The following is a 12,866-nucleotide window of genomic DNA, read 5'->3' on the forward strand; positions in this document are numbered from 1 at the left end:
ATTGAGAAGGGTGAGCAATCTGCTTGGTAAGAAGATATTTGAGACATGATGGGGGAAGAGAAACCATGATGTGTTTGTCCTCTTGAGGCAAGAGGAATGGAAAAGGATGTATGTTTACCAAAATGCAGTTTTTCAGACTGTTTTTGAAAAACATCATTTATTAATTTAAGAAATCATAAGTAAAAAAAAAAAATGTTGCTAAGATTATCTGTCCACAGGTAATAGAAAAATAACAAAAGTTTGTTCAGACACAAAAGACAGGCAGAATTCAAGGAGAGAAATCACTGAACCAGAGAATTTAGACAAGCACATTGTTTTCTTCCAGCATATGTGGTTGTTATTTTTTGGTTTTGTAAGTAGCACAGAAGAGCTTCTAGAACCGTATTGAGCTGATAACTTGCATGGTGATGATTTAACTTCCCAGTTCTCAATGAGAAAACAAAATAGTACTGTTTTGTACTCACAGTCAGTTCATGAGTAATTGGGTCAGCAAAAAGGATAGTGTCATTGTCATGGCTTACCAGGACCAAACTGAGGTGGCCTTTGGGAAAGAGGACATTTGCTTGTGCCAGTCCAGATCTGCTAGGGAAAAGAGCGAGATATCAAGATGAACACGAAGCAGAGTTTATTTTGGTGGCATATAGTGCATCAGACTTTTATTATTGCAATGCTAGAGATGTTTCTTCTTGTAGTTCACTGTGTTTAACCGTGCTGTTGATACTCTTTCGAGGAAATGAGAAGGCTGAAAAATAGTGTGTTGTTATTCCTGTCATGGAATTATTTCGGATGGTGGCTCTACCAGAATATCTCATTTTAACTTTTGTTCCAAAGATCCAGTGCTTATGCCAGTTTTATGAAACAGTTCAGTGAAATGGCAGTTGGACTTATTGCTAGCATTTTAATCAATGATATTCTTTAGTCAGCACTGAAAGCTGACTTTTCCTAAAATGTCTTGCTCATACTAAATCTTAACTTTAAGGTGGTAGGCCATGGAATGGACCAGAATATCCTTTTTCTAAGTCACAGAGAAGTGGTGCAATGAGAAGGGCATAAAAAGCTTCATTTGAAATATTTGAGCTCAGAAGCTCTTTTAAAGGAATTCAACTGAAAAGGTCTATGAGATAGAGATATTAGAGTATTCCATCCCCAGGCCCAAAGAGATTTTTCCAACTTGCTAGTATTCAACAACCCCTTCCATTTATTAGTTCTTTAACAATACTTGATCTTACTGGTGATTTTTGATGTGATTCAGTAATGGTTGTTGGACCACTTTGTTCACTTTTTCCCTTCCAACAGTCAAACATACGTTGAGCTAAACTGCATATGCTGAATATTATCCTAATGAAATTCAAATTTACTTTTTAGAGGTTGTTATGTTGGAAAACTTAATAATGAGCTTTGCAGCTTGGAGTTTCTAAAAGCATAATCTTGATTTCCTTGCAATTAATGACTGCAGAGGCAAATTGATGTATCAAAAACACATATTCTGCTTGCTAAGCGATGACATCTAAAATATCTCCTGTAATGAGTATTACAACAAACACAGTAGAGATAGATAGTACAGATTAATGGATTTTTTTTCTTGGTAGTAAAATATCTTGGTCTATGCAGTTACCAAAACCACTGTGTGAAGCATTGAAGGTATTAAGATGTTTTTTGTTTTGACTGAGCTAGTCATGTCACATTGCAAAGTCAAAGTAATTTGGAAAGTAGAATCTAAACTACTTAAGAATTTTTATTCATTTTACTGTAGTGTTAAAGTTACTAATAGACAGCCAACTCTGCTAACTTTTCTGACTTTACCAGGTTGTGTGCTATACTGATTTGCAGCAGTTGATAAAATACATTTGTGTGGGGTTGTGCTAGCATGGGCCCATCTGTTTTGCAGAAACCTCCATCTTGCATAAGAGGATGCAATGTGATATTCCCTTCCTTGCAGTTCAGGAGGAGGGGTAGATATGGGCAAAACAAACATGCTCATGCAGAACTTTGCAATTCTGAAATGCTATGTAGCTATTTAATAAGTCTTATAATGCTCTTGTGAAGAAAGTATTACCATTTTAAGAGAAAATACGTGACGGATGTTTTTGCTTCCATGGTAAAAGAAGTTCCCTAGGGTAAAAAGAGTAGAGTTTTAGACCTCGAGTATTTTTCATTTCTCTGTCTGTGCTTAGAGCACAGTTCCTCTAAAAAGTCTCATTTTCTTGGCGTGCCACGTCAACACGCTGCTGAGGGGTCTATTTGTCTCTGTTGCCCTCAGGACTCCGAGCCGTCAAATGAGGTGGTCTCAGAGGCCCCAGGTAATGTGGTACCCTCTACCTCAAGAAGTAGCTCTGAAGAGCTGGTATCGGTGGCACAGAAACATCCAGAAGAGGTAGGACATTCTGTGTCTATTATTTTCCAAGATTAACTGTTGGGGGATACACATTTGCCTCTGTTTTTTGTGACTAGTGTTGTTTTACTCAGAGCAGAGACTTATAAAGCTAAAGCTCAATCTTAACCTCCCACACCAACTACATGCAAGGCTGAGGTAAATCTTAGGACCTTGATTAACAGTACCTATAAGCCAAGTATATTCTGTCTACTACTTTTTAATACTGTTTCCTATTATCAGTTATTGGGAAAATATTTTTTCTTGTTCCTAGCTTTCATGGCATGACAGTAACAGGAGTCCCATTAGATTCTGGCAAATTAAACTTTATGACACTAAAGAGTCAGAAGTAAAATCTGTACATAAGCATATAGGTAGATGTAAAGCTCTTGTCTTCCTTCACTAAATTTAAATACAGCTAATTAATGGGTTGTGCAAAGGAAAGAAGGTCACTAATACTGTGCCTTTTTTTGTGCCCTTGTTTTCAACAAAATGATACTAGGTCCTAATGAAGTACTGTGATCATAAGTCCATACTCCCTGTTGTTATAAGAAAAGGTGCTGGCTAGTAGGGTAGTTCCACAAAGCGTCCAATTAATTGTTTTTTTTCTGTCCCTGCAATGTGTACCTGTCACAGTACACCAGAGCTGGAGGAGAGATTGTCTGCAGAATTCAGATTCACAACTTCAGTTTATGGTGACAATCATCCTTTCAGAGAACCATTATTATCCTTCAATTAACCCTTCCTGTGAGAAGGAAGTCCTTTATTTGGAGTAACCTTAACACTATTAATTGTGGCTTCCTCAAACAGTTTAGTAGTAGTAGTAGTAGTTGTTATTATTGTTATTATTATTACTATTATTGATATTCCCAGTACCAGGTAATATAAAGACTAGTCATTCCTGTTTTTTTCTCAGGTTTCTTTTGACTACAGTCTTCCCAGTAAAGGACAGTGTGACATACTAGCCATAGAAAATACAGTGACATTTATTAGTTTTTAGTGCAGCTTTAGATAATTATCAAATACCTTCTTGAATTTCTCCTTTCCTCTGATAGTCCTGTCACTTTGTCTGAAGAAGAGGGAAGTCTGCAGTACAGGGCCAGGAGAATTCTAAAGAGTGTCTTCTGGATTAAGACCAAATAGGTACTTCACTTATTTTGGAGTATCACCACATATTCTAAGATAGAAAGTCAGGTTATCACATCTAAACAGTTCTGAGGATGGATTAATATAAGCTTTTAGTAATACTTTTGTATATATTCTTGGGTAATAAAGAGAGCTCTAATCTGTGGAGGGCCATGGGTTCTGCTTCTTAAGTCTCAGCTTTGCCAACTTGTCTCAGTCCACTGGAGAAATTACAAGTGAGAGCACAGATGATATTTAAAAATAAAAAGAGGAAAAGTACTACTGAAAGAGGAATGAAACATGGTTAGTAAAAGGCAACCAAGAGGAAGATGGGTATACAGTTTTTGCCTTTGTAGAATAAAAACCAGCTAAACTGAGGGCAGGGTGGGGAGAAATCAAGAGATGGAAATATACTTTATGAAGAAGGCTGGGGGAGCTGGGTCTCTTTAATTTGGAGAAGAGGAGACTGAGGGGTGACCTTATTAATGTTTATAAATGTATAACGGGTGAGTGCCATGAGGATGGAGCCAGGCTCTTCTTGGTGGCAAACAATGATAGGACAAGGGTTAATGGGATCAAGCTGGAACACAAGAGGTTCTGCTTAAATTTGAGAAAAAACTTCTCAGTGAGGGTGACAGAGCACTGGAACAGGCTGCCCAGGGGTGTTGTGGAGTCTTCTTCTCTGGAGACATTCAAAACCCACCTGGACATGTTTCTGTGCGACCTCACCTAGGCGTTCCTGCTCCAGCAGGGGGATTGGACTAGATGATCTTTTGAGGTCCCTTCCAAGCCCGAACATACTGTGATACTGTGAATTTTACTAAATAGTTTATGTTGAAGGGGTTTACTGAATGTCGGGTCATGAAGTATTATATGTGTTTTATAAAGGAATGAGACTTTATCCAACTTACTGCAATTTGCATAAAAACAGAGAGAGGTGAGTCAGAAAGAGTTTTGTGGTTGGATTTGCAGGGAACCTTGAGAGGGGAGCACCAGTTTGCTGAATTTCCAAATTCAGAACACACCATGAAACAACCCATCTAAGTTACATGTGGGTAAGTCAGCACAGTAAAGAAACATTTGTGAATTATACCCTAAGAAATAGGTCCAAAAAGTGTTTGCAGAGATTTACTTCAACTAATGCCTTTTTTATTTCTCATTTGATTTGAAGTCTCCTGGTACATGACTCCCTTATAATCTTTCAGGATCTGCTTAATGTGTTGATATTTGGAATTAACTACAGCTGCTAGCTGATGCATTATTTGTGTAATAATTTATGAATTTATGAATTCGACTCATCAGTATTGGTGAGAAGGCTGTTGTTGAGGAAAGGCTCAAATGCAGCCATGGAAAAGAGAAACAAGAGAAAAATTTAAAGGCAGTGAAATGCATTTCAGGAAGGGGGAGGAGAATGAGAAGGATGTGGAAAGTGATGTTCAAAAAGAGCCTTGGACTTGCAAATGTGAGGAGAGACAATTTCTAGCAGGAGAAAATAAGGAAACACCCATGAGTTGCCACATAAATTTGTATAAAGCATAGTTTTTTTCCTGCTTACAGTTTGTTTTCCTCTTAGGCTAGGCTGAACCTAATGCTCAATTACTTGTGTCATGAGTTTTAACTTTGTGGGATGTCATTTGATCACTCAGATGAGGCTTGGCTTTGCTTGTTCAGTTATTCCTCCTGGTAGAAATGATGGTTGAATTTTGAGTTCTACTCAACAGGAGGGCGGGATGCCATCCACTCATCTTACTGCCTCCCTTCTTGCCAGCCTCTTTTCATGCTCTAAAATCAGATTTAACTCTGTGTGGGGTAGGGACAGTGTCCAGCTATGTGGAATACGACAAAAGCCACAGCAGAGATAATTACTGTTGGTTGTTCAGATTGAGATAACTCTGAAATTTTTGCACCTGTGAAGGATTCAGGAAAGTGTACATATTCATCAGTGTATTTCAGATGCAGAAACATTTAGGGTTATAAAATAACTGAACTGTTTAAAGTTAGAAAGATACCTTATTCTGTGTTTCTGTGTTTCCAAAAGCTGTGCAATCCTCAGTAAAATGTAAGTTGTATAGATTTGAATGCTTGAATGATTTTAATTGGTATCCATACTAAAATAAGGAAGTTTCCTGTGTGATTGGCGAGTTAATACCATATACATCTATTGTCTTTTTTTTAAGAACTGGATTTTAAAAGTGGAATTGAAAGAAATTCTTGATGCATTTGAAAGGGGACAGATGTGTGCCATCCTAATTTCAGTCTCATTTCTTTAGACGTTCTTGATTTCTTAGGAAGCTGTAGAATAACACTGCTTTTCTTAGACTCTCATGCTAAATATAGTTTTGGTGGTTTCCCTCCAACAGTAATGCTTAAAATAGGAATTTTGTCCCCACAACTATTTCAAAATTCAGAACTGCACCATTGTTAGTATGACCTGAGTCACTACATTAAATTATATCTCTGGTATCACACATTCTTTACTATGAACTGATGAAAAATATTCTCAGGACATATTGATTACTTAAGAATCAAAGCTTTTAAAATGTTTTAAATGTACGAATACACTTGCTTAAATAACACTGTCGTGGTTTGATGAAGTTGAAAGGCTGATGAATTAGGTTTCATCACCCTTACTCTGTTTTCTGTGGTCACTTTGTGCATCTGGCAGTTGCAGTATGTTTAGTAAATATATTTGTACATATTTTTAGATGAATGTACAGTGACACTGAAGAAAGTGAAGCATAATTTTTAGAGGAATTTTTAGAGGAATTTTGCTTTCCTTTTTTCATATAGTGGCTAAAGAGCAAGACAAGTGGACTGTATCTTGATACCATTTCTCATAAGCAGCACTTTAATCCATGGGGAATGGTGGTGTCGGTGGTTGGTTGTCTAAGGCAGAAGAGGCTGGTTTTGATAGTTCCCTTGAACCTGAGTCTCATAAGAGGTATATCCTCTTCTTTAATGAGAAATAAAATAGAAATACATGAGTTATGTGTATTAATTTCCTTTGCCAATCCTGTGGCAAATCAATTAATTATATTTTAATAGTGTAAGCCTAGAGGGTAGCAGAGCTGTTCTTTGTAAATGGCTGCATTGCCAGAACTGTGGAGATAACAGATGAAATGCTGTACCATTCTCCCTCTTGGAAAAAAAAAAGAAAAAAAATAAAATAAAAAATTAAACAACCAGTCAAAACTCTCCCCATGACAACTCCAGGAAAAGAAAAATATGCTCGTATGTTCTGGAGCATTTTAAGGTAAAATAAATGATGTGATGGTAACATATGAACAAGAATAACTTCTGTATCTGTGTTGTTTTCTGAGTGTTGTATTAAAACTACAAAAGCTGCACAGTGTTGTGAATCTCAGCTAAGGAAAGATTAAGATAGGTACCAATTAATCTGTTTCTGAACTATTAGACATTCAATGCATACAGTTTATCTGGATAGAGAACAGACTTTTTTCCATTAGTAATGCACAACCTCACGGCCTAGGTATAGTGTCTTGTTTTATAGGAGAAGATCTGTCCCACACATAAGTCACCTGCCATTAGTCACAAGTATGGTACAAGCAGCTTAAAAGGATTATAGAATTCAGAGTTAAAATCATTATATTATTATTGGAAAATTTTGGGGAACAGTCTGCACTTTGCATTTATGAGCAAAGGGAATTTTTCTTAATTTTTGTGAAAACAATTGGCAGCTGATACTGCCTTTTGTTTCCTGAATTAGCTTCCTTCCTTGATCTCTGGATAAAACCTTTCCCAACAAGTCCCATTGCCTCTTCAAGTTGAGAGTAGGCAAAAAGATTTTTTTAAAACCCGAAGCTATGACTTCAACCACAGAGCTTGCAGTCCATCCTTATGCTATCTTATTACACTGAGGTTTTTGTCTTTTAAGCAAAGTATTATGTCATATGTTCTGAAACAATTAAATAAAAAGTAATTGCGTGGCCAAGCTTGTAATAATGCTCATGTGGTATTTTCTCCATCTGCTGTTCTTAGACGACTATTGAATGACTGGATTTCCATAACTGACATCTTTCATGTAGAATAAGCACTGGCAAGAAGCAAAAAGATTATTTCCACTCTTAAAGAACATAAGAAAATATTAGAGAAAATGTACATTTGTATATCTGTCCATATGTATAAATGCAAAGCTTTTATGCATGTGGTTGTGAAAAGAATGTTCATGCTGTTCTGAATTTCATAGGCATAATAAGATCATAATAAGATTTTCCCTCTGTTCTGCATAGCTGTTCGCTTGAACTCAACAGAAGAATTGTGTCAGACTGTTGTTGCTATAAATATGTTAGTGTTCCTCGCATACTGTAAACTGGGAAAAAAAATGCAGTTACCCACATAAGGTGTGCTGGACTGCATATTTACTCTTCAATGCTAATTTTTCATTTCAACTTCTAAAGAACTTTCCTACTTAGGAAAGTTAACAGAGGTTTCCATGCTATATGGGCCTAACAGGCTGTTTCCTGACGTTAAATTATAAGCAATAATTTACTAGTTATTCTGTATCATGGATAAATAATCCTCCGTTATATCAGAAGTTGTAGGCCTGTGATTTTGTAACAGAAGCCGATCTGTACTCTGAACCAGCTAGTCCGCTGAGATTGGGATGTTTGTTCTGTGCAACATCACACATACTATATGTCATACTTTAACAAAGAGAAGAAAACATATTAGACCAGCTGTGTTATCCATCTCCCAGAAGGCATAGGGTTGATCTCTCAGGTGCATTTGTTAGTACTTTCTTCTGGTTTTAAAACTTCTGAACAATGGCAGTTTTCACAATTTCAGAGCTTTTTCCTTTACACTCCTGTTCAAAGCAGCTTACCTTTATTGCGTCCCTCTTCTTTTTGTTTTGTTTTGTTTGGTTTTTTTTGTATTGCAACTCTTTGTTGCAACAGATTACAGATCTGGAATTGCTGTGCATTTAGAATATTTCCTGGACCCAAGTCAGATTCTTTCTAGAGAAGACGGAATTTGGTTACTTGGCTGAAATGTGGTGATTTGGCCCATAAACTCCTTGTGTCAGAATGTGTGTTCCAACTATCAGACTCGTTTATCAAAACAGAAGAGTCAAGTCACTTATTTAGATCATTTGTCACTTAGGAGATTCGTTTGATTTTACTTCTTATGCGTCTACAAGTAATTATTGTGAATACTGTAGTTCCCATTAGTATTTTATAACAAAAGTGCTAAGCCACGTGCCTAAAAAGCATTAGAGTCTGTGTTAAAAGTGAATTAATAATGAACAGAGAAGAGAACATAATACCTTTGACTACTGAAGTGATTCCTCTGTAAAATAAACTGGGAAATACCATAAGCATGCAAATGCTCTGAAGTTAGGAATTCATATTTTCTGTCTAATCTCTTCACATGACTGTTTTATGTAATCTTCTTAATAACAAAACATAAAGGTCGCAAGATGGCTGGAAAGCGCTGTCATGTGGTTCTGCTTTTGGAGTCAAAATTTATTCATGTATATTTAAGCTGTAAATGGCCTTATGGAATGAGGGCTTCTCTTAGAAGAATGTTATTAATTTTAAAAATGAATTAGGTCTGTTTAAAATTTCCACAAATCCAAGACATTTTTCTTTATTTAACCTTTTCACAGTCTCTGCCCTTCTTTAAAGTACATTCAGTCCTATATCATCTGTTACTCAGGAACGTATTTAATACATGACTTGGCATCATTTGCATTATACAAGAAGATTAACTTTACAAGCTCTGCTATTAATCTGAGTAGCTCTACATATTGACCTATGAAAGAACATAATTAAGTTAGCTTAATTAAGTTAATTAATTGTTACACTCTGATGAACTTACTATTCAGAGGAAATTAAAGGCAAATAGAAAATGGCATTCACCGGTTTGAAATCATATTTTAAAGTATTTTACAAAGATACATTATATTTAGAAGTTGAAAATATCTATTGTGTAATAACCAAAGCAGAGGCAATTAAAAATGTCAAAAGCTGAGGATTCCTGCAGTATTCTCTCTTATTGCCTGACATTCAGCGATATTTCTAAAAGCAATAGAAAAGCATGCTAGAAATTTAGAAAATAACGGTTGTGGGTTGTTTTTTTTTTCCAGTGCCCAAATAATTGAATTCAGAGGCGGGCACCACTGTCTACACAGGGACTACAGAGAATAGCACACTATCAAAGTTAGATAAGTGTTATAATCTGTTATGACACTCTTCTTTGGGGGAGAGGAAAAGGGGAAGGTTTGAAAGCACAGGGCACCAGGCAGTACCCCGTCTAAAACAGGTACTTGCATGTCAGCATAAGAAGGTCTTTCTTGGGCAGTGATGGAGGAGAAAGGAGAAACAGTTCTGGAATTTCCTCCATCAGCTGCATTTCTTTGTCAGGTGTGCCTGCAGGTCCACTGCAGGAAAACATTCAGGGTTACAGCACAGATCCTGGGCATGGACAGACACTCCACCTGACTCCAGCATCTGGGAAGTGTTCATCAACCTTAATGCGCACTGATTTGTACCCTGGAGATCATCGATTCCAAGTAGCCATAATTAATACAAAGTAAGAGAAAAATGACCAAACATGCAAAAAATGTGCCACAATAAATGCTGCCAAATGAGGAGTTTATAAATCTGTAAGATTCATTGATTTTACTATGGCTTTAGTTTGAAATTTGTGTGAACAATTACTAGTTCTCTACTATATATATATATATATATAGTTCTCTACTATATCTATCTATATATATAGATATATATATATAGATATATAGACAGGAATATAGATTTTTCTGGATGGCATCCATAGCAATTTTAGGATTTTGTGGTGTCTTTCAGTTGTAAAAATGAAACATTTTTAAAATGAGTAGGATCAGAAGAAACAATTAAATTACAGCTAGAGGAACAGAGTGGAAAATGGAATGAACAATTAGAATTAAGCAAGCTTTAGGCAGGAAAAGAGCAGCAAGTTGTACAAGTTGAAGGCTGTTTCCCACCTGCTGTATATTTTGATAGCTGTACTGAGGTCAGTGGACTTCTGTGTACTATCTGGTCAGCTATGGCCAGCTATGACTGGATTGTTGTGGGGTATTCATGGCGTGGTACATTATCGTGTAAGCTACTGTTGTAATTTGTTGTATGGCATGTGTGATACACAATGGAAATTCTTTCTTGGAGGAAAGTAAACCTAACTCCTTTCTTCAATACAGTAGGTACACACTCTTACTGTTCTTTTCTCTTTCTTTTCTGAGGGACTGCTTATCTTCTCTCTTATTTGTAGTATTTGAATGAAAAATTAAGCAAATATGTTCTGTGATCATTGCATGCAGTGTAAATATTGGACTTCACATTGCACTATGTGAACAAAGCAATGATCCTTTTTCTAGGTGGTATATAATGTCAGAAATTTTCCATTTTATTTTAATATGACAGGTTGAAAATATCATCAGAACCCTTTTAAGTTATTGTTGTCTAGATTTTGGATAATGAAGCTTGAGCAAAGTTGAAAATTTCAATGTCATCTTTGAGGTAGTAAAGGTAAGCAGAGGTCAGTCAGTAGTCATTAATAACGTAGGTTATATAGATTTTTTCCTACACAGTTGTTTCAGGGTTATCGCTGAACTGCAGTGCAATCCCAATGGTGTTGCAATGCTGCTTCATCAAAGTATTGTTTCTGTAAAGTTCTCTCACTGTTAAGCAGAATATTTAGACATAGAAGTGTTCGTATTACCTAACTATTCTAGCATGGTAGGATCAGTGATGTGTTATATATTAGAACAGTTTTTTTTTTTTTGCTATTAATGTGATAGTCGTATGTACATTAATCTACCCTAAATGACATTAAATTAAAACTAAATTTATGTTAACACCATGTATAAATTTTCTAAAGACTGTGAAGTAGACTAACATACACCATTATCTTTCATAGCACTCACTGACCTGCTAAATCCTTTTTAAGTGAACAGTTTTTCTATAATTGATTAATTGTTTTTTAATAGTGGCTAATCAGATATCTTAATCTCCCAAAGCCCCTAGATTACCTGGGATACATACAAGTACATATTCTGTGCTCTAGTTATGGGCTTTGTTTTATTTAGAAACTGTGAAAATGTCACTGAAAATACAGTTAAATTCAGAGAGACTTGGACTATGATGAGGAGTAGTATCTTTGGCTAAGTTGGTTATTTATTATTCAGTCCTGATGTGTTTTATTCTGGTAAGATTGTTGTTTAAATTGGTTGAAATCAGCAGAGGAAATTTGCACACGCCTTGTGTCCTCTCATAAGGGACTGCTTTCATATTATTCTGTATTCTCCATGTACACAAAACAGGGTGGAGAAATGCCTACTGCATAGCTTATCTGTCTAACATTATTTGTCTAAAACACCATAGATTGTGCCAGCGTTCACTGTGGAAGATGCTTCCACAGGGCTTTTCAGGGCATCCACATTAGGCTTTAACCTAGGGGAATGTGTTTCACTGCTGGCTAAGACAGGGGTCTGGAGATGGTCTGCAGAGCAAGTCCTCAGTCAGCTTGCACCAGTCCAGGCCCAAGCTGCTGCTGAAAGGGTGATCTGCTCCCACAGGCAGCCTCCTGGTCTTGTTGGACCTGAACATGACTGAGCTGGGTGGGTGGGCTGATTTGGCCAACCATGGGCCATGGGGGGTGGAAGGAATGCATAGCTGTGGACCACAACTTCTCTCTTCAGTGGCAGCCTGCAGTTCAGCGGTCCAGGACTGACAGTGAGACCACATTGCAATTTTGGTGCTCTAGAAAAATTAAATGAAAATAACCTTCAAAATACCCATTAGTGTTTCTGGCTTTAGTGTATTGGCCAGGTCTTCTGTATTCATCCATTCAAAAGGAGCACTTTGTCCTCATTTTACACTCCACTCATTTTACCCCACAAGAGTAGGCTTGTCATATTTGGGTTGTTCAGGAGATTGACTGAAATTAAGACTTACTGCTTAATTTTGAAACTAATGAAAATCTTGTTCTTCTTTCTGCAAATTAGGATCAATTACTACTTGTAAAATTTTCAGACAGGTGATTAGTTACACAAAATTTAGACAGTGATTTGGAAAGAAGAACCACTGGTGTTGGAATGCACACAAAGTGGTATGCGTGTGCTTATATCCTTGTGACTTTTTTTTTTAATCTTTATTGAATAAATTTTTCAGACTATTAGTGCACAGAGGTGTATCCACACCTTGCTTGTTGGAAAATCATCACTGTTGGTTTGGATTCAACAAAGTACATGGAAGTGTGCTCAAATCTAGGACTTTAACCTGAGCATCCTCTCTCCAAAAACAGAGAAAATTTAAGTAGTAGGTTCTAATTTGGAATAGATTTACAATTGAAATTCAAAGTTGCCTTAAAT

At 36.5% G+C, this 12,866-nt stretch overlaps 1 protein-coding gene across 4 annotated transcripts in view; it reads left to right on the forward strand.

The window, feature by feature from the left end:
* Nucleotides 1-12,866, forward strand: part of PHF14 (PHD finger protein 14) — a 166,135-nt gene that overhangs the window by 131,927 nt on the left and 21,342 nt on the right. The window contains exons 18-19 of one of the 4 annotated variants that reach the window (XM_065051166.1): nucleotides 2,261-2,374; nucleotides 4,469-4,551. The exons of 1 other annotated variant lie outside the window; for it this stretch is intronic. In XM_065051166.1, coding sequence (XP_064907238.1) covers nucleotides 2,261-2,374; nucleotides 4,469-4,540 — 186 coding nt within the window. In that variant the 3' untranslated portion in view covers nucleotides 4,541-4,551. Of the gene's footprint in view, nucleotides 1-2,260; nucleotides 2,375-3,426; nucleotides 3,460-4,468; nucleotides 4,552-12,866 lie in introns of those variants that run through there. 2 more of the 4 variants (XM_065051167.1, XM_065051165.1) reach the window with 2 other exon arrangements.

The sequence above is a fragment of the Columba livia genome, chromosome 2, assembly GCF_036013475.1.
Source record: "Columba livia isolate bColLiv1 breed racing homer chromosome 2, bColLiv1.pat.W.v2, whole genome shotgun sequence".
NCBI lineage: Eukaryota > Metazoa > Chordata > Aves > Columbiformes > Columbidae > Columba > Columba livia.